At 47.0% G+C, this 19,278-nt stretch overlaps 1 protein-coding gene across 1 annotated transcript in view; it reads left to right on the top strand.

The window, feature by feature from the left end:
• The window catches only part of EHD4 (EH domain containing 4), a 77,055-nt gene that overhangs the window by 14,910 nt on the left and 42,867 nt on the right, over nt 1-19,278 (top strand). The window contains exons 2-3 of the mRNA XM_032175003.2: nt 3,034-3,210; nt 13,791-13,888. Coding sequence (XP_032030894.1) covers nt 3,034-3,210; nt 13,791-13,888 — 275 coding nt within the window. The remainder of the gene's footprint in view (nt 1-3,033; nt 3,211-13,790; nt 13,889-19,278) is intronic.

The raw sequence follows: 19,278 nt of genomic DNA on the forward strand, positions 1-19,278 counted from the left end.
ATATATAAGGGTGTTTATCTCACAGGACCCTTGCCAGCATTGATGATTCCGAGTTTTCAAAAATTTGTTAATATGCTCTGTCTTTACTGGTATTTCTTTGATAGTGAAATTGAACATTGAATGTTAACTTTGTATTATTTGTGAGAGAAAGTATCACCAAACAAATTGATAATGCAAGCAAGCTTTATAATACAGTAATTCTTCCTAATTCTAGTTCTTCCTCTGTGTCTGAGATCCAGAGATTGATTTACCAAGGTCACAGTCAAAGGGGGACACCTTTGACTTCAAATTATTTCACATTTGAAGCACACTTTAAAAATAATTTATTGTTAAAGTTCTGTCCGATAGGGTCGCTACTTAGAAAACTCTGGCTTCGATTACAATATAAACTTGAAAGTAGGAAACATCTGCTCTTCTTTAAACAATTTTTTCATTTATATTTTTCCTTGAAACCCCTGTTATTTCAAAAGTAGTGGGATTTGCTGTACTTGTACAGAAATGAAACATCAGAAAGTAATTCAGGCACTCCTCGACAGTAATGTCTGACTTCAACACCTGTGCTGTGTGAGTGATTGTCCAGCTGGGGACTCACTGCTCAACTACGATATCCGTATGCTCACCTCCCTGGCCCGGAATCTGGAGGGCCTCATCCTGGCCAGGCTTGGTGAAGGTGCCGAGAAGGGGCCGTGTTGCCACGAGCCACCCAAGGTGGAGCTCCACACTGAGCTCTTCCCCGAAAAGCACACGCTGCAGTTCTCGTCTGGTTCATCCCTTTAATCAGTGAGCGTGACCTTTTGTAGGCCATCTTGGCCAGCCCACCATTGCTGTTAGCACTGATTCTGGAGCAAAGTGCCTGTCAAGCTTCAAACCCACTCCCGCACCTCACATTTTCATGAATTGCGAACCGTGTGTGCTGCGGGGAGCTGGGCGACACTGGCTGCTGTTATCCCAAGCCCCTCCCTCCTCAGCAGTCTCCCCTCCCTCGGTCTCTCCTACCAGCCTCCAGACATAGCCCCATCCAGGCCACAGGGCGTAAAAATCAAACTGAACGTGAGTGGAGGCAAGAGTGTGATCTGGCTTTGAATTCCAGCCTCGCTGGTGAATGACTTCACACTTGAGATCCCAGAGGGGCTGTAAAACCTAAATTCCACATTCCCGTGGGTATATGGAGTCCACACGCTCTGCATACACTCCACAGAGGCTGGAGTTTCACAGAGTGGGCATCCCTCACAGTAACTTTTACCAGCATTTCTCAGATTTGTGTGGGATGTGTAAGAATTGATCAACACGAACGTTTCTAGGCTATTAGGGACACAAAGGTTTTGATGGAGAAACTTTTGAAGATATTTTAAAAATTAAATCTGAACACATTTTGAAATGGTAGCACCTCCTGAGCCCGGCTTTACTCCAGGGAGAGTAGGGAGAGCTGGCCCTTGTTGTCAGGGTGGCCAGAGGACCGTGCAGGGGGATGTTGTGGAGAGCTCTTCCCCTCACCTGAGAGGAAATGGGGGTCCTCGTCCCTCATGCCAAGTGCCACACCCTGGGATGAGGCCCTGAACTTTGCTTTGCTCTTCACCCCTGAGCAAACCACTAACTCAAGGCCATTTCTGAAGACAGTGCAAGTTCTGGAGTCTGAATGCTTGCATTCCATTTCCACTGGAACGTCCACTGTGTGACCTTGGGCAAGCCTCTTGGCCTCTCTGATGCCTCAGTTTTCCCACCTGTAAATGAAACGAGGATAATGTCATCATCCACCTCAGAGCATGAAGTGAAACAATATAGAAGGCTCCGTGCCATACCAGGAATCTAGCGAGCACTCAGTAAATGCCGTGTGCTATTAGCAGATTTTTTCTCTAAATTTAGAGATAAAAGATATCATCAGATAGATTTACTGTAAATTTAGGAGACATATTTTAATGGTGTATCTATTCTGGAGTGCCACAACTTCACAGAAATGTAGAAACTTTGGATGATGTGAAAACTAGTAATGATATCAATTAAAGGTTTAGAATATAGCCCCTTAAGGTTGCTAAACAATTTCAGTTTTAGGCCAGGAGCGGTGGCTCATGCCTGTAATCCCAGTACTTTGGGAGGCCAAGGTAAGTGGATAGCTTGAGCCCAGGCATTCAAGACCGGCCTGGGCAACATGGTGAAACCCTATTTCTACAAAAAATTAGCTAGGCATGGTGGCGTGTGTCTGTAGTCCCAGCTATTTGGGAGGCTGAGGCAGGAGGATTGTTGGAGCCCAGGAGGGCGAGGCAGCAGTGAGTCGAGATTGCACCACTGCACTCCGGCCAGCCTGGGCAACAGAGCAAGACCCAGTCTCAAAAAAAAAATTTTTTTCCAGTTTTATTTACATAGAAAACATAGGTCTAAATGGTGGCTTAATTTCTCATTCTTTTAAAGATGGAAAAATTGTGTTTGGCATTTGATAGAATTCAGCACTTTCTCTCTTTCCCTGGAAATAGTCACAAATTGTGGGCTTACATTGGAATCACTCAGAAGTTTTTAGAAACAAAGAAATAGTTTAGGACCAAATAGACTGTTAGTTGCAGGAATGGGGAGCTGCAGAAGGCTGTGCAGGTTTTTTCCCTTGAGCCCCTTCAAGGCTTATAAGGTGAAGATCATCCTCCTGGCATGGTTGGGACATGAGTCTGCCCTCATCAGCTCAGACACCTTGCAGGGCCCATAAACAAGTAATTATAGTACACATGCTGAGCACCACGCTGGCAGCAGGCACAGGGTGCCCAGGGACCACAGAAGAGGAGTCCCCACATGGAGGTCAGGGAGGCTGCCCTAAGGGAGCTGAGCCTGAACAGAGCTTCCAGGATGCCCGGGAGCCAGCACGGTACACTTCCCTTGGGGTAGCATCTGTTGCATCAACAGAAATGCAAAGGAGGATCGCTGTGCTTTTCTTGGGGGTTATGTTTCTACATTTTTAAATGATTATGTAAAAAAATTGGTAATCCCAGGCAGCTTTCTGGCCTCTTTGTGATAAGATGCTAAGCTTTCTCTTCTTCTTCCCTCTCCCAGATACCTACTGGAGCAGGATTTCCCAGGCATGAGGATTGGTCCAGAGCCCACCACTGACTCTTTCATCGCCGTGATGTATGGAGAGACTGAGGGCAGCACCCCAGGGAATGCTTTAGTCGTGGACCCCAAAAAGCCATTTAGAAAGCTCAGTCGCTTTGGAAACGCTTTCCTGAATCGGTAAGGACCAGCAAGCTGCCATCTTCGGTCAGCCTGTTTAAACCTTTTCTTTGAATTGCTGCCAGTTACATATAAAGGTTCAAAAACAGAAGAACAAAGAATCTCTGCTCTAGAAGTCATACAAAATATGTTTATCATATTAAGATATTTGAAAGACTATCATAGGAAATGATCATTTATGCCTATTCTGGGTAACTTGAGAGGGCAGAGCAAAGGCCCAGGATTAGACATTATAAGGCTGCACAGGGCCAGGTGTGTGGCTCATGCTTGTAATCCAGCACTTTGGGAGGCCGAGGCGAAAGGATTGTTCGAAGCCAGGAGTTTGAGACCAGCTTGGACAACGAAGTGAGACCCTGTCTCTGCAAAAAATTTTAAAAGTTAAAAAATAAAAATGCTTACAGTATAAGGAACAAATTTCTAATAATTTGAGCTGCACAGAAATGGATTAGGCTGCCTCATGAGGCAGTGAGCTCCCCGTCACTGGCAATGTTAAGCACTGGTTACACAGACACCTCTCAGGCGTGGTGCACTGGGCTTCTGCAGTCAGAAAACTTAGCCCAGAGGACCCCTAAGCTTCACCAGACACTTGGGTTTTACCTGCTGACTCCAGGACAGGTCCCCTCACCTCCCTGGCTGTCCCTTTTGCTTCTCACTGCCAGCTTTGAGCTGTTTCCTTATTCATCAGAGCAGGGCCAGGGAAACAGTGAAAAACATGAAAAGCTGATTTTCTTACATGGTTTTTTTTTGGGTTTTTTTTGTTTGTTTGTTTTTGTTTGTTTGTTTTTTCGTGTGGGGAAGATAGAGTCTCACTCTGTCTCCCAGGCTGGAGTGCAGTGGCATGATCTCTGCTCGCTGCAACCTCCGCCTCCCAGGTTCAAGCAATTCTCCTGCCTCAGCCTCCCAAGTAGCTGGGATTACAGGCACCCACCACCACACCCAGCTAATTTTCATATTTTTAGTAGAGACAGGGTTTCACCATGTTGGCCAAGCTGGTCTCAAACTCCTGACCTCAGGTGATCCACCCGCCTCGGCTTCCCAAAGTGCTGGGATTATAGGTGTGAGCCACTGCACCCAGCCTACGTGGTCATTATTTTATAGATGTAAAGTTGTGGGATCACTGAGGTTCTGCCTTACCTGGAGATGTGTTTTATTTGTACTCCTCCCATAACCTTTCATTAGAGTTCCCAGTGGAACTGAGGGCTGCTAGGGGTGGGGAAAACAGGCCGGCTGGTGCCACTGGCTGCAGCTCTGCCCTTTCCCACTGGATCTGCCTTCCTTCCTCCCTCCTGCACCTCCCATTTGCTACCCCTAGCCTTTGTGTAATGCTTTTCCCTTTTTTCCTATCATCCCTCTCCCACCCCTCTATTTCCCTCTTTCCTGGGTGTAGCTTTCGTGTGGCTGATTTGGGGGAGTGGATTGTAGGAGGCACAGAGCTAGGGAGGGTCATCTGAGCCTCTTTAGGGAGAGGAAGTAGCATTAGAGCTGACAGTCCACATCTCCTTTCTAGAAGTTTTTAAAAATAGGAACGGATCCTCCCAGCTGGCTGCTGTCCTCCCAAAGGCCGAAGCGCCTCATGGCACAGCTCCAGGGACACCATTCACGTGGCCTGTGGAATGAATGATGTGCTGGATGCTGTGCACTGGCTCGGCCAAGGGCCACCCAGGCCCCCCCACAGGTGCCTTCTGTGGAAGATGGAACCCTCCGGGGAGCTGAACTCTCCATTAGGGGCTTTTTGATGCTTCTATTGCAAATGAAAGAAAGCACCCAGGGAACTTGACAGTGGGATGAACAGAAACGTGCAGGTGATGTGGAAGGAGTCCCAGAGAAGTTCCATCTTATTACTGATGGTGATAGGAACACTGTCCAGGTGATTTTTTCCCACCTGCAGGGCTGACTTTTCTAGGAGGAGTTTACTCTTCAACTCCAGAGCTGACTTGGTTGGCACCGGAGTGTCTCACTGTGGGAGAGGGGGTTAAGCCCTGGGCGGGAGAACCCCAGAGGGTCAACTCTCCAGATCTCTCAGGACAGAGTGGCCCAGGGTGGAGGGGAAGTGGACCAGAAGAGGAGGCCGCAGAAAGTTCAAGGCACAGGATCTGTCTCTGTGGAAGGCTTCCCTGGGGTCCTCTGATTTCATTGCCACTGCCCTTTGTCTGAGGCTCTTTTTGCCCAACAAAGGCTTAATGAAATAAGCTGCCACTTTTTTCAAATTCCCTCTTTGTGAAGTCCGAATTCACAAGGGAGAAACCAGGAAAAGTGGTTATTGGCTTGTTTTATTTTGGCAAATGATTTACTTTCCTAACAAAAAAAAATGTTCTGTTTTTTTTTTCTCAGATCCCAAGCACATGACAGATGAGTACAGAAAATAAGTTTTTAGGGACGATTTTGAAAGGCAAAGCTCGTGTTTCAGAATTTAAAACTTGCTGAAAATAATCCGTGTCTTATGGTAAAAGCAACTGTCAATTGAATTCAGAATAACGTATAGAAAAATAAGAGCAAATAATTATATGGCATTTATGTGTCAGGTTCTATTCTAGACTTATGTATTAGCTTTAAATCCTCACAGAACCCCTGTGACACGGTGCTACTGTTATCCTCAATGGAGGGGAAGGAATCAAGGCATAAAGAGGTTACTTTAATTTCTGGGGGTCACTCCACCAGTGAGATCAGTGCTGGGATTGGAACCCAGGCCAGCTGATGAATAGTATGATGTTTGGACTGGGAATCACTGCTCAGTGACCCCTATTTAATTCGTAAGGCTGTCCCTAATATAGCCCTCCAGTAATGATAATGAAGATGACGGTGATTATGTCCCAAGTCATCACTTACATAATTTCATGTACATTATTCTTTTAGGGTTGATATCGCAGACAACACTGTGGCCAATCTACAAATGAGAAAGCAGAAAGCAAAGACATGACTTGCTCAGGGAGAGGCCATCATCAGGGAGAGGCAGAGAGGGGATTGGAATCCAGGTTTCCCCTTCTCCCCTGTGCCGCATCCCATGCCTCTGCTCAGCACCAGCCAAGAGGAGTTTCTGTCCTTCTAGCCAAGTGTGTGTCAAGCTCACGTGTCAGGGACATGCCTCATGTAAACTCATAGCTACTTAAGAGTAAACAGCCTGGTTAAGTAGTATCCACAGGACAGCACCACTGCGTCACACAGCAGTTATTTAAGAAAGAGTCAATTAGGGCGTTCAAATGTGTGTACATAATTATAGCTTCCGTCTGGGAACAGCACAGGGTTAGCACTAGAGGCAAACCTCTTTTCACATAGCATACTTCTCTGGGAACTGGGTCAAAATGTAACACCTAGTAAAGAAAATTGCTTGTTTTCTGTGGAGAACTTTCTCCCCCAAGCAGCCACACCAGAATCTCTCTGCAACAGATCGTCATTACCTGGCCTTCTCCTTAAGGAGTGCTGGCTTGGGCATCTGCCCCCAGGGGCATCTTTAAAAGAGTTAAGTACCAGGTGATACCTGGAGGGGGACAACACCCTCCACCATTAAGCAAACCAGCAGAGCCCAAGTCACAGCCTCCCAGGCTGGCTTCTAAGGAGCGACAAGGGGGTCTATGGTGCATTTCTGAGAAATGAAGAAAATTCCTCAAAAGGTTTATATTAGAGAAATTCCATACTTGAACAATAAAAGGAGTTTAGTGTAGAACACACAGAGGTCTGTGGAAATGGCTTTAGTGGGACTTTCTGAAACTCCAGCAGACTGCTGTGCTCAGGACGAATTCCTCAGCGGCCCATCTGGGAGCGGCCCTGGGGAGGTGCTTGTTGACGTTCCAGAGGTTGCTATCAGGAGGCAGTTGCCCCCCACAGAGGAGGAGACAGCCAAGGGCACCCAGAGCATTGCATCCTCGGAGACGCCAGGGTACTTGGGTCAGTTCAAGAAGTGCCAGGCATTGGGGTCTGACATTTCCCCCTGCAGTCTGCTTTTGAATAAGATATTATGTTATTCCTCAATCTCCTTTTCTAAAAAATGGTAATATGTATATTTTCAAGTTCAGATAGCTATAGGTATTTTTAACTAGGATCTAGAATTATTTTAAATTGTTATCTTCCACAGAAGAAATTCTTAATCTCATGTACTTCCTCGTTGCCTCTGTTTCTTTCTGAAAAATAACTTGAATCACTGGCCCCGGGAATTGAAATTTCGAAACTTCCCTTTGAGCTGAAGGAATGTGAACAGCCCTTCCAGGGCTCGGTCATTTTAGCTGGGCCTGATGATGGTGATGATAAACAACCACTGTCTTATGCTTGAGTGGTGATTCCCCCATCATAAAATACACAGGTGTATTATTGGGTTTCTACTCCATTTGTTACTTCTGTGTTTGTAATTAAGCAAGGCTTCACTCAGTTTAGCTTTTGAGTTTTGATTTTTTTTTTTTTTTTTTTTTTTTGAGATGGAGTCTCACTCTGTCCCCAGGCTGGAGTGCAGCGGTACAATCTCGCCTCACTGCAACCTCCACCTCCCGGGTTGAAGTGATTCTCCTCCCTCAGCCTCCGGAGTAGCTGGGATTACAGGTGCCCACCACCACACCCGGCTAACTTTTTGTATTTTTAGTAGAGACAAGGTTTCACCATGTTGGCGAGGCTAGTCTTGAATTCCTGACCTCAGGTGATCCACCTGCCTCGGCCTCCCAAAGTGCTGGGATTACAGGCATGAGCCACCATGCCTGACCGAATTTATATATATGTGTGTATATATATATACAGGGTCTCACTCTGTTGCCCAGGCTGGAGTGCGGAGGCACAATAACAGCTCACTGCAGCCTCAACTTCTGCTGCAGCGATCCTCCCACCTCAGCTTCCCGATTGCTGGTACTACAGGCATGTGCCACCATGCCCAGCTAATTTTTGTGTTTTTTGTAGAGACAGGGTTTTGCCATATTGACCAGGCTGGTCTTGAACTCCTGGGCCCAAGCAGTCTACCCGCCTTGGCCTCCCAGAGTGCTGGGATTACAGGCATGAGACACTGTGCCCAGCCAAGTTTTGAATATTTCATAGTCACTGTATACCACTGGGAATTTTTAAAAACTGACTTACTAAAGTTCACAGCATCAGTCCAAGCATGTGCTGCTTCCCCCAGCCAATTTAGCTGCAGAAATTAAGGAAAAGAGGCTCTTGCCAAGAATCACTCTTGATTCACCAGCAAAATAATGTTTTTTTAATCTGAGGGAATAACTGGGTTGTCTTATGCATGTGTGTTTTGGTTCATTTATCTGTAATAAACTTGCTGAAGCTTTCCCCATTATTCTTTAATCTCAAGATTTGTTGGCCAGCCACGGTGGCTCACACCTATAATCCCAGCACTTTGGGAGGCCGAGGCAGGCCGATTGCTTGAGCCCAGGAGTTTGAGACCAACCTGGGCAACACAGCGAGAGACCTTGTCTCTAAAATAATAATAATAATAATAAAGATTTGTGGTAGTTCCCTGGTCACTAAACCATCGGTTTTTTTTTTTTTTTTTTTTTTTTTTGGAGACAGAATCTTGCTCTGTCACCTATGCTGGAGTGCAATGGTGCAATCTTGGCTCACTGCAACCTCTGCCTCCCAGGTTCAAGCAATTCTCTGCCTCAGCCTCCCGAGTAGCTGTGATTACAGGTGCTCACCACCACGCCCGGATAATTTTTGTATTTTTAGTAGAGACAGGGTTTCACCATGTTGGCCAGGCTGATTTGAACTCCTGACCTCGTGATCCACCTGCCTTGGCCTCCCAAAGTGCTGGGATTACAGGCGTGAGCCACTGCGCCCGGCCTAAACCATTGTTCTTGACTGGCAGCTGTCTGTACCTTTCTGGTCCTGACATTCCAGAAATGCCTTTCTCCCTGGGGTCAGGCAGACCTTCCTGGCTGGGTCATTGCACTGGGCTTTCCCCTGTGGCAGTCAGGAGGGGATTTATAAAAGTACATATTTAAGTTGAACCATATGAAATTGGCAGTCTTAAACAATCTTTAACCTTTAAAAGTGGCAATTAGTTTCAATCTAATAGGGCAACCAGGGGCTTTGCTGTAATCTGGATGTGAAATTCAGTTCCTAGTTCCTCCTGGGCACTGGAAGATAAGATCAGCCATTTGTGGTAGGACCATATAATAAGAATTATTACAGTTCAGTTGTCAAAATCTTTTTTGTGGGTTGTGTCCTATTTACTCTGCAAATTTAAGAAGTTGTATTATCTCTCTGGTTTTACCCTCATCAATAAAGTGGGCTGGTGAAAAGAAGTACTTTGAAACAATTCTGTACTCTCTCCATTGTAAGCTTAGGTTTATTTGAACCTAATGGCAAACCTGGAAGTCCGCAGGGCTGGTAGAATTGCTCAGAGAGGTTTAGAGACCTGTGCAAGGTCAAGGTCTCAGAATGAGTAAGGGAGACACATCTGGAGCCCAAACCTCCTACCTCCTGTTCCCCACCCTGACACTCCACACCACTAGGTAGAGAGCAAACCACGCAAGGAAGCCTCTTTAGGGGTGAGTTCCAGGGCTGTGGCACGTCACCCCTTTGTTTTAGGATGTTGCCCTGCGCGTGATATGCCACACAGCAGTGGTTCCAGTGTGTGCCGTGGTGATAGTAGCCCAGGAGTGAAGAACCTGGGCTCTGCAGTCAGCACTGCCAAGTTCATGTCCCAGCTCCATCACTTCTCAGCAAGTTATGGCGTGTGTCTCCTCTGTGCCCAGTCTCCTCCTCTAAATGCAGAGGCTCACAGCCCTACCCATAAGGCCGCAGTAAGGCTGGAGTTAATGTGCATGGAAAGTACTTCGAACTCTGCCTGACACCCAGTAAGAGGTGAGGAAATGTTTGTGCTATTTTATTATTATTATAACTACTACAGATATTACTGTTTTGTTGAGAAATCAAAATCAGTATTAAGGTACTTTCTGGTTCTTCTAAAAGTCTAGTTTTTAAAATGCTGATCATTTAATTGGAATTTTAGTGTTTGGGGGAAATTTTAAGTAATCTCCTTGCCCCCTCCTTCTGTAGATATGTATGTATGTATGTATTTATCTGAGACAGGGTCTCACTCTGTTGCACAGGCTGTAGTGCACTGGCACCATCAAAGCTCACTGCAGCTCCGACCTCCTGGGCTCAAGCCATCCTCCCACCTCAGCCTTCTGAGTAGGTGGGACTACAGGCACATGCCACCATGCCCGGCTAATATTATTTTTTGTAGAGACAAAGTCTCATTATGGTGCCCAGGCTGGTCTTGAACTCCTGGGTTCAAGAGATCGTCCCTACTCAGCCTCCAAAGTGCTGGGATTACAGGAGAGAGTCACCGTGCCTGGCTTTACTCTCTCCTCTTACTGTGTGGCAGGACTCCTAGCAGCTTGCCTGAGACCTCATAGCCTGGACCATTACTTTATCCCAACTCTCTGCTAGCCCTGGCCCTTCCTTAGACGTGGAGAGGAAGTGGAGTTGGGTGGGGCAGCCTAGGATCTTCAGTTGCTCCCTCTTCTTCTCTTACTTCAGAAGACAACATTTATCAGGTCATCCTTGGTTGAGGGCCACTCACAAAAGCCGTGCGAGGCTCCTGGGTTGGACCAGCATGTGTCTGCATATTTTACGTGAAATGTAGAAGGCAAGGCACAGATCTTCCTTGTGTTAATCTCCCCAGGAAGGAGTAGGAAATCCATCTTGGGACAGCAAATCTGTGCTTGGAAACATTTCAATAAGCCGGGCCAGCCAGGGCCCTCTTGTTGGGTGTCAGGCACCGTTCGAAGCACTTTCCGTGCACATTAACTCCAGGCTCACCGCAACCTTACAGGTAGGGCTGTGAGCCTCTGCTTATAAAGGAGGAGACTGGGCACAGAGGAGTCACACGACATACCTTGCCCAGTCCCACAGCTGTGAGTTGATGGGGTCGGGACATGAACTTGGCAGTGCCGACTGCAGAGCCCAGGTTCTTCACTACTGGGCTACGACTACCACTGCACTGCTGTTACACACACAACAAGTACGTTTGCCGTGCGCCTCCCTTTCTCAGAGCGGAAGCGTGAGGCATGATTGCTAGAACAGCATTAGGATTTTTTCTGATCCCAGCATAACTTTGTAGGAATGCATTCATATGCAGTTGTCACCTCGCAGCATGAGCGTGGCACCACGGGGTCTCAATGCTCCTTTCTGTTCTCTTGCCTGCCCCTGACCCCTGGACACTGTCTTTCAGGGAGCAGAGTCCAGCTGTGCACACAAAACCCCAGCCGCCCACTCTTGAGGTGCCCCAGCCAAAGCTCTCCCTCCGCCTCCCCCTCCTCCTCCTTGTCCTCTTTTTTTTCAGCCATCCTGGGCTCCTCGCTTTGCCCACTTGTATGCCACATGGTGATGTCAGCGCATCTCACGGTGGCTTGCTGTGTGGCTCCCGTGCCTGGCCTCTGCTGCCATGTCGAGGCCTGGGAGCTGTGGAAAGGCTGTCACTTTACACACAGGGAGTGAACAGTGTGCAAATTTTGAATCCCTCTGTTAGCCTCACCTGAGAATCTAGGGGTTGGCTGTTTTGGAAAAATGGGTATTGAGTGTGAGCTTGTGGTTTGTGGAAAAGATCAGCCTCTCCACGGGAATGGTTTGCAGAAAATTGTTTCACATAGGTGTGATGTGTTCAGCTCTGCCAGATGTCTTGGGCCATCTGATGGAAAGGATGGGATGGCACTGAGAGACAATCACTCCTGACAAGAAACGAGGTTCACCACAGATGCACCCAGAGCCCTGTTCCTACCCCAATTCTAGAGAATTGAATAATGGCATGCTGGGGGTTTTTCTGTGAACTTACAAAGAATGCTTGGTGAGCCTCCTGTGCTTTATTCCCACAAACCTCTCCCCGTGTTGGGTAGTAGGGTTTATTTAAAGGTTGGGGTGCAGGAGGGGACTGTGCACAAGTATCTGCAGACAGGTAGAAATGGGGGGCTTCTCTTCCACTAACTTGACCCTTTACTTTTAATGTTATGAGGTTTTTAACTTTGTGGGTTAAATTCCACCCCACTGACATCAGAAACAGTAGGTTGCAGTCTGCAACCAGCCGTGCATTAGCAGCATGGCCTCAGAATGTCATAACTGCTTTGTGCTTCAACTTTTCCACCTGCAAAAGGATCCTAATATCTTTTCCTATATCTTCCTGGGCCAATTTGAAAATGTAGGAAAGACTGTGTGAAAATCGTGTCCCAAGCCCCTTCAGAGAAAGTGATTTTGAAATGTCAGTAACGGCCGCTCATACCCAGGGCTGTGGTGTCCACATGTGCGCTGTGGAGGCTGGCCAGGCCTCCCTGTCCTGCATTCCCAGCATTTTTACTTTGTGAGTAATCCCCACCACGTCCACCGCACGGAAGAATTGAGCTTTTAGCCTTCTGCCCACACAGACACGGATGTCAGCCATCCATAGTAGAGGAAAAGGAGAGGCATTCCACACTTTCTGCCTTGAACATACACAAGTGCCTCACAAAGGTCCAGCCCAGGCCCTGGTGCCCAGGGTGGAGGTAACAAAGCACTTCCTGCCATCACTTGTGGAGTTACTCAGTCTGAAAGCTAAAAGGACATTGCCAGACCGTGTCGGGAAGCCACCATTTTCACGTGAGGAACCTGAGACCCAGAGCAGGGAGGCCTTTACCCAGAGTCCCATAGCAGATTATCAGGAAACGCTGGGCAGAACTTGAACCCAGGTCTGCTGACCCACAGGCTAGATTTTTCCTCCCCTCTCTGCTTCTGTGGGGTGGATGCAAGGGCAATGACTACAGGGAAAGGGACCAGGATCAGGAGGAGGAGATGGTATCAGGCAAGTGAGGAACAAGAGGGGCCTAAAGATGCTCAGCCAGGGCCTCTCCCAACCTGGTCCCCTCACCTACTCTCCAGCTCCCCTAGACTCCTAAGCACCTGGAGGATGTTGGGTGTCACAGGTGCCTGCCCCTCTCTGGCCCTAAAGCCATAGGGGACACTGGGCTGGATGCTAAGTCCCTGGGGCATCAGATGGGGAAACAGGCCCCAGTCCCTCCAGCTTTCATGCTAGGGGATAGGCAGGGAGCTTGAGGCTCTCCAGCCCAGTGGGCCAGTGCACCCTGAAGAAGGCATGGGATTCCCAGGGAGAGAGGCCCAGGATGCTTGGGCAGGGGCCAGCACAGAGCCAGGAGTGGTGAGGCCCATGGCTTTGGAGCCAGGCTGACCTGGGTTTAAGGCACCGCTCTGAGTGACCCTGAGCATTACTGAAACTCACTTAGGTTAAGGATAATTCCTTCACCTCATGAGGTCAATATGAGGATCAAATGAAAGGATATTTGTAAGATACCTACATGTTCAATAAATGTTAGCTAAAATCAAAATGAACAGAAAGGCATCAGGTGGCAGATGGCAGCAAGTGCCTGTGCACCTCCCATACCTGTCCGATGGGCCAGCATCTGTTCTCTGTGGCAGGATGGAGGTGCTATCAATCTCCTCCAAGCTCCTACTTCACAAATGATGTCATTAGGCATCCTCAGTTTCTGTCAGTCTCCTTCAGGCCCCCACTTTACAGATGTCAGGAAGCCCAGAGAGGCAAGGAGCCCCGGGTTGGAGCACTGTGCGATGCCCAGTTTCTGACCCCTCCTTTGATCCATCTCTTCCAGATTCATGTGCTCACAGCTCCCCAATCAGGTCCTGAAGAGCATCAGCATCATCGACAGCCCCGGCATCCTTTCTGGGGAGAAGCAGCGCATCAGTCGAGGTCAGTGCCTGTCCCTGCCCCTCCCCACCAAGTGCTGGCTGAGGTCCTCTCTGCTGTGAGCAGAGGATTTCTGTCCCTATATTATTCTATCCATCCTCCAGGACAGCTGTTGGGCAGTTGAAGGGGCCCCAAGTGTCAACCAGGAGTTCACAGCATCAAAGGCTCTGCCCTCTCCAGGGCCTTATATTCTGTGAGAAAGACATTTGTCAAGTGACACATGAGTAAACGAAGATGAGGAGTCGGGTAAACACTGGGAGGTATCGGGGTGTGAGGGGACCTGGCTTGGCCTTGGAGTGTTGGGAGAGGCTCCTGGAGGAAGCCACGTTGGAACTAGGATCTGAAGGAGGAGTAGGAATTACCTAAGGGAAGCTGTGGGGTGGGGAGAGACTGTGAAGCATTCAGAGGGGATCTGTGAAGGATAGAAAATGCCTGTGCAGAAGAGGACATCTGGGCTTCTCCAGCCTTCACAAGACAAGGCTGAGGCAACAGCTGCTTCTAGGCCTGCGCTTTGTGGTCAAAACAGATGAGTCTGCTGGGCACGGTGGTTCACGCCTGTAATCCCAGCATTTTGGGAGGCTGAGGCAGGTGGATCAGCTGAGGTCAGGAGTTCGAGACCAGCCTGGCCAACATGGTGAAACCCCATCTCTACTAAAAATACAAAAATTAGCTGGGCATGGTGGCGGGCACCTGTAGTCCCAGCTACTCGGGAGGCTGAGGCATGAGAGCTGAACCTGGGAGGCGGAGGTTGCGGAGAGCTGAGATCACACTACGGCACTCCAGCCTGTGGGTGTAAGAGTGAAACTCTGTCTCAAAAAAAAAAAAAAACCGGTGGAACTGCTGTCTCCCTCCGTCCTACAGGAAGGGGGCATCAGGGACAGACCAGAGGACAGAGTTGACTTACGGAGAGGAAATGCCTGACCAGGAGGGTCAGGATGGGTTCCTGCCATCACAGGTCCAGAGGCAGCTCAAGTCATTCCCTCGCCCTGGCCCTTGAAACAAAGGCGGGTTGCTGGGAGGGAGGAGATGGAGCAGATGCATTGCTGCCGTCACTTCTGGCTGAGAACTCTTCACAACCACTTGAACAGCAAGTCGGTAGCACCGTGCTGAGAAGTCTGGGCATGCCAAGGTTGAGCAGAAGCCTGTGTGGGGTCACGGTCGCAGGTTACGACCAGGCAGTGAACACCCCATAGCTTACAAAGCAGAAGTGCAGTTACATAGGCCAGCGAGGGTCCCATGACAGGGGTCAAGAAAGGGATTCCGAGGCCAATAAGCCCTCCTTTCTCTTGGCATTTTGGGAATTGCCATCTCTGCTGCTCCAGGGCCCCGCAGAGAGCTCGGGGCTGCGCTGAGCCAAGGCCTCCCAGGGTGCCTGCTGTGCCTTCACTGTTTCAGTCAGGGACTTGCCAGCTATGGAATGCCATTAAGGCCACCTTTCCTAGGCCTCCAAGAACCTTGCAATTATGAAAAAAAAAAAAAAAAAAAAAAACAGGTTAATGCTATTCATAAATATCTTGTTGGCTTTATTTTCTATTATAAAAGTATAGATGTTTGTGGCAAAGGGTTCAGTCAATGAATACAAGAATGTAAAAAAAACCTCACTGTCACATTTAACAATTATTAATGGTTTTCTCTCACTTCTTAGAGACTTTTTCCTGCGCATATGCAAACACATTTCTGATAGAAATGGGATTAACATGCACATTTTCTACAACTTGATTTTTCCTCATAACAGTCTATCTTGGACATCATTCCATGCCAGTATATTCAGATTATTTCATTCCTTTTAACAGCTGCTTGGGTTCCATTAAAGTGACATAATATAGTTCATTTTGCTGATTTGTGGACATCATGATTGTTAATCATTTTTATGCTTACAAATAGTGCTGTGGATGGTCGTCTTTTTATGTGTATCTTTATACCTCAGTGCCAATCAATTTTTTTTTTAAGAGTCAGTTGAGGACCATTAATTTAGCCCCAGAAAGGTTGCTCTGCAGATAGTATGGATAATAAAGCAGGCCCATGTTCCACAGCCATTCTGAGCTGCCCATGTTTCACTGCTTCTCCATTTCTGACTGAATATGCTGGAGAAATATGTGGTGCTGGTAACTCTTCCTTTTTACCTCTAAATTTTAAGGCCTCCAGATTTTGGCTCCCACCATATGCATTTGTTTTCATTGGTAGGCCTTTAGCCAATTCTGTTCACCTGAGTCTTGCCGCGTCTCTCCTTTGCTTAGTAATCATGTCTTTCAAACTGTAGCTCCCTTACAATAGTGTTGACACATGGATTAATGCTTCCAGAATGCTTTGAAGATCAGTTCTTTGTATCACTTTATAATATGATCTGACTCATATCCTGGTCTGACTTACTGTGGCATGTACTTACTCACATCCTATGCACAGTAATAGCATATATGTTCCAGCCAGTCGACAGTCCCTGCCACACTGACGGACACAGCAACAGGTGGGGAAGGACCCAGAGCCACAAGCGATGACAGCACGATGGGCCACAGCCATGGTTCCCAAGCCCGGTTCCACACGGTGTTAGGGGCGCAGCTGGTGGTGGAAGTCACTCAGCTGACATTTTCAACACATTAACCCCAAAGAATGCGTACTGTTGTAAAGCACCTTCAGCTCAAACGGTTGCAAACCGTGCCATGTTCTCACGTATACTCACACCTACACCCAGCTTCGTAAGACCAGCTTCATAAGACCACAGCCCCACCTTTGCCAGGAATTAACGTCAACATGGGATAATAACGTCAACATGGGAGAATAGACTGGGTACAAATTGTGACCCCACAAGATATTTAAAGCATCCCCCACTGACTTTATTAGCAGGTCTTTGCCTCCGTTATGGGCATTGTGCCTGGGAAGGAGGAAAGGTGGCCGCTGGTGTACTGCCGTCCACTGCTCCTCCTTTCCCCTTTGTGCAGTTGATGATTAATCCTCAAAAGCTGAGTGGCTGGACACGGTGGCTCACACCTGTAATCCCAGCCCTTTGGGAGGCCAAGGCATGAGGATCCCTTGAGTTCAGGAGTTCGAGACCAGCTTGGCCAACATAGTGAGACCTCATCTCTGTTTATTAAAAAAAAAAAAAAAAATACATAGCATTCCAGGGGAGTAAATGTCATCTAAATCTCCTGTTTAAGAGCTGTATAAGGCCATACTGCCCAAGATAATTTATAGATTCAATGCCATCCCCATCAAGCTACCAATGACTTTCTTCACAGAATTGGAAAAAACTACTTTAAAGTTCATATGGAACCAAAAAAGAGCCCGCATCGCCAAGTCAATCCTAAGCCAAAAGAACAAAGCTGGAGGCATCACGCTACCTGGCTTCAAACTATACTACAAGGCTACAGTAACCAAAACAGCATGGTACTGCTACCACAACAGAGACATAGATCAATGGAACAGAACAGAGCCCTCAGAAATGATGCCGCATATCTACAACTATCTGATCTTTGACAAACCTGACAAAAACAAGAAATGGGGAAAGGATTCCCTATTTAATAAATGGTGCTGGGAAAACTGGCTGGCCATATGTAGAAAGCTGAAACTGGATCCCTTCCTTACACCTTATACAAAAATTAATTCAAGATGGATTAAAGACTTAAATGTTAGACCTAAAACCATTAAAATCCTACAAGAAAACCTAGGCAATACCATTCAGGACATAGGCGTGGGCAAGGACTTCATGTCTAAAACACCAAAAGCAATGGCAACAAAAGCCAAAATTGACAAATGGGATCTAATTAAACTAAAGAGCTTCTGCACAGCAAAAGAAACTACCATCAGAGTGAACAGGCAACCTACAGAATGGGAGAAAATTTTTGTAACCTACTCATCTGACAAAGGGCTAATATCCAGAATCTACAATGAACTCAAACAAATTTACAAGAAAAAAACAAACAACCCCATCAAAAAGTGGGCGAAGGACATGAACAGACACTTCTCAAAAGAAGACATTTATGTAGCCAAAAAACACATGAAAAAATGCTCATCATCACTGGCCATCAGAGAAATGCAAATCAAAACCACAGTGAGATACCATCTCACACCAGTTAGAATGGCCATCATTAAAAAATCAGGAAACAACAGGTGCTGGAGAGGATGTGGAGAAATAGGAACACTTTTACACTGTTGGTGGGACTGTAAACTAGTTCAACCATTGTGGAAGTCAGTGTGGCGATTCCTCAGGGATCTCGAACTAGAAATACCATTTGACCCAGCCATCCCATTACTGGGTATATACCCAAAGGACTATAAATCATGCTGCTATAAAGACACATGCACACGTATGTTTATTGCGGCACTATTCACAATAGCAAAGAGTTGGAACCAACCCAAATGTCCAACAACGATAGACTGGATTAAGAAAATGTGGCACATATACACCATGGAATACTATGCAGCCATAAAAAATGATGAGTTCGTGTCCTTTGTAGGGACATGGATGAAACTGGAAAACATCATTCTCAGTAAACTATCGCAAGGACAAAAAACCAAACACCGCATGTTCTCACTCATAGGTGGGAATTGAACAATGAGAACTCATGGACACAGGAAGGGGAACATCACACTCCGGGGACTGTTGTGGGGTGGGGGGAGGGGGGAGGGACAGCATTAGGAGATATACCTAATGCTAAATGACGAGTTAATGGGTGCAGGAAATCAACATGGCACATGGATACATATGTAACAAACCTGCACATTGTGCACATGTACCCTAAAACCTAAAGTATAATAACCATGAGGCAATTGATTTTGGAACAATTTTTAGTATACTGCTCCATATGGAAACTCCTTACCCCTCAAATGTTCTTATTCATTATGGTTACAGAAATTTTTTTTGAGACAGAGTCTTGCTGTGTCACCAAAGCTGGAGTGCAATGGAGTGCTCACTGCAGCCTCTGCCTCACAGGTTCAAGTGATTCTCCTGCCTCAGCCTCCTGAGTAGCTGGGACTACAGGTGCCCGCCACCATGCCTGGCTAATTTTTGTATTTTTAGAAGTGATGGGGTTTCACCATATTGATTCGTGAGGGCTTTCCTTAACATTGTCTAGGAGGACTTAAAGATGTTTGTATACAAATGTTAAAATGAAAGTCAGTATGGTAACCATATTGGCCAGACTGGTCTCAAACTCCTGACCTCAGGTGTGATCCGCCCGTCTTGGCCTCCCAAAGTGCTGGGATTACAGGTGTGAGCCACCATGCCTGGCCATTGGCAGAAAATCTTTAGGGACAACAGGCTAGGTCAGTTTAGTTACTAACCTGTAGCTTTCCTGGCTGACGTGAAGTGTTGAATTCCCATCAAGCAAGGATAAAAGTGTTCTGATATATTTGTAATAATAATATTCTGATCAAGTAATAGCTTCCTAAAAGTCCTA

The sequence above is a fragment of the Hylobates moloch genome, unplaced genomic scaffold (assembly GCF_009828535.3).
Source record: "Hylobates moloch isolate HMO894 unplaced genomic scaffold, HMol_V3 SCAFFOLD_14, whole genome shotgun sequence".
In the NCBI taxonomy this organism is placed as follows: domain Eukaryota; kingdom Metazoa; phylum Chordata; class Mammalia; order Primates; family Hylobatidae; genus Hylobates; species Hylobates moloch.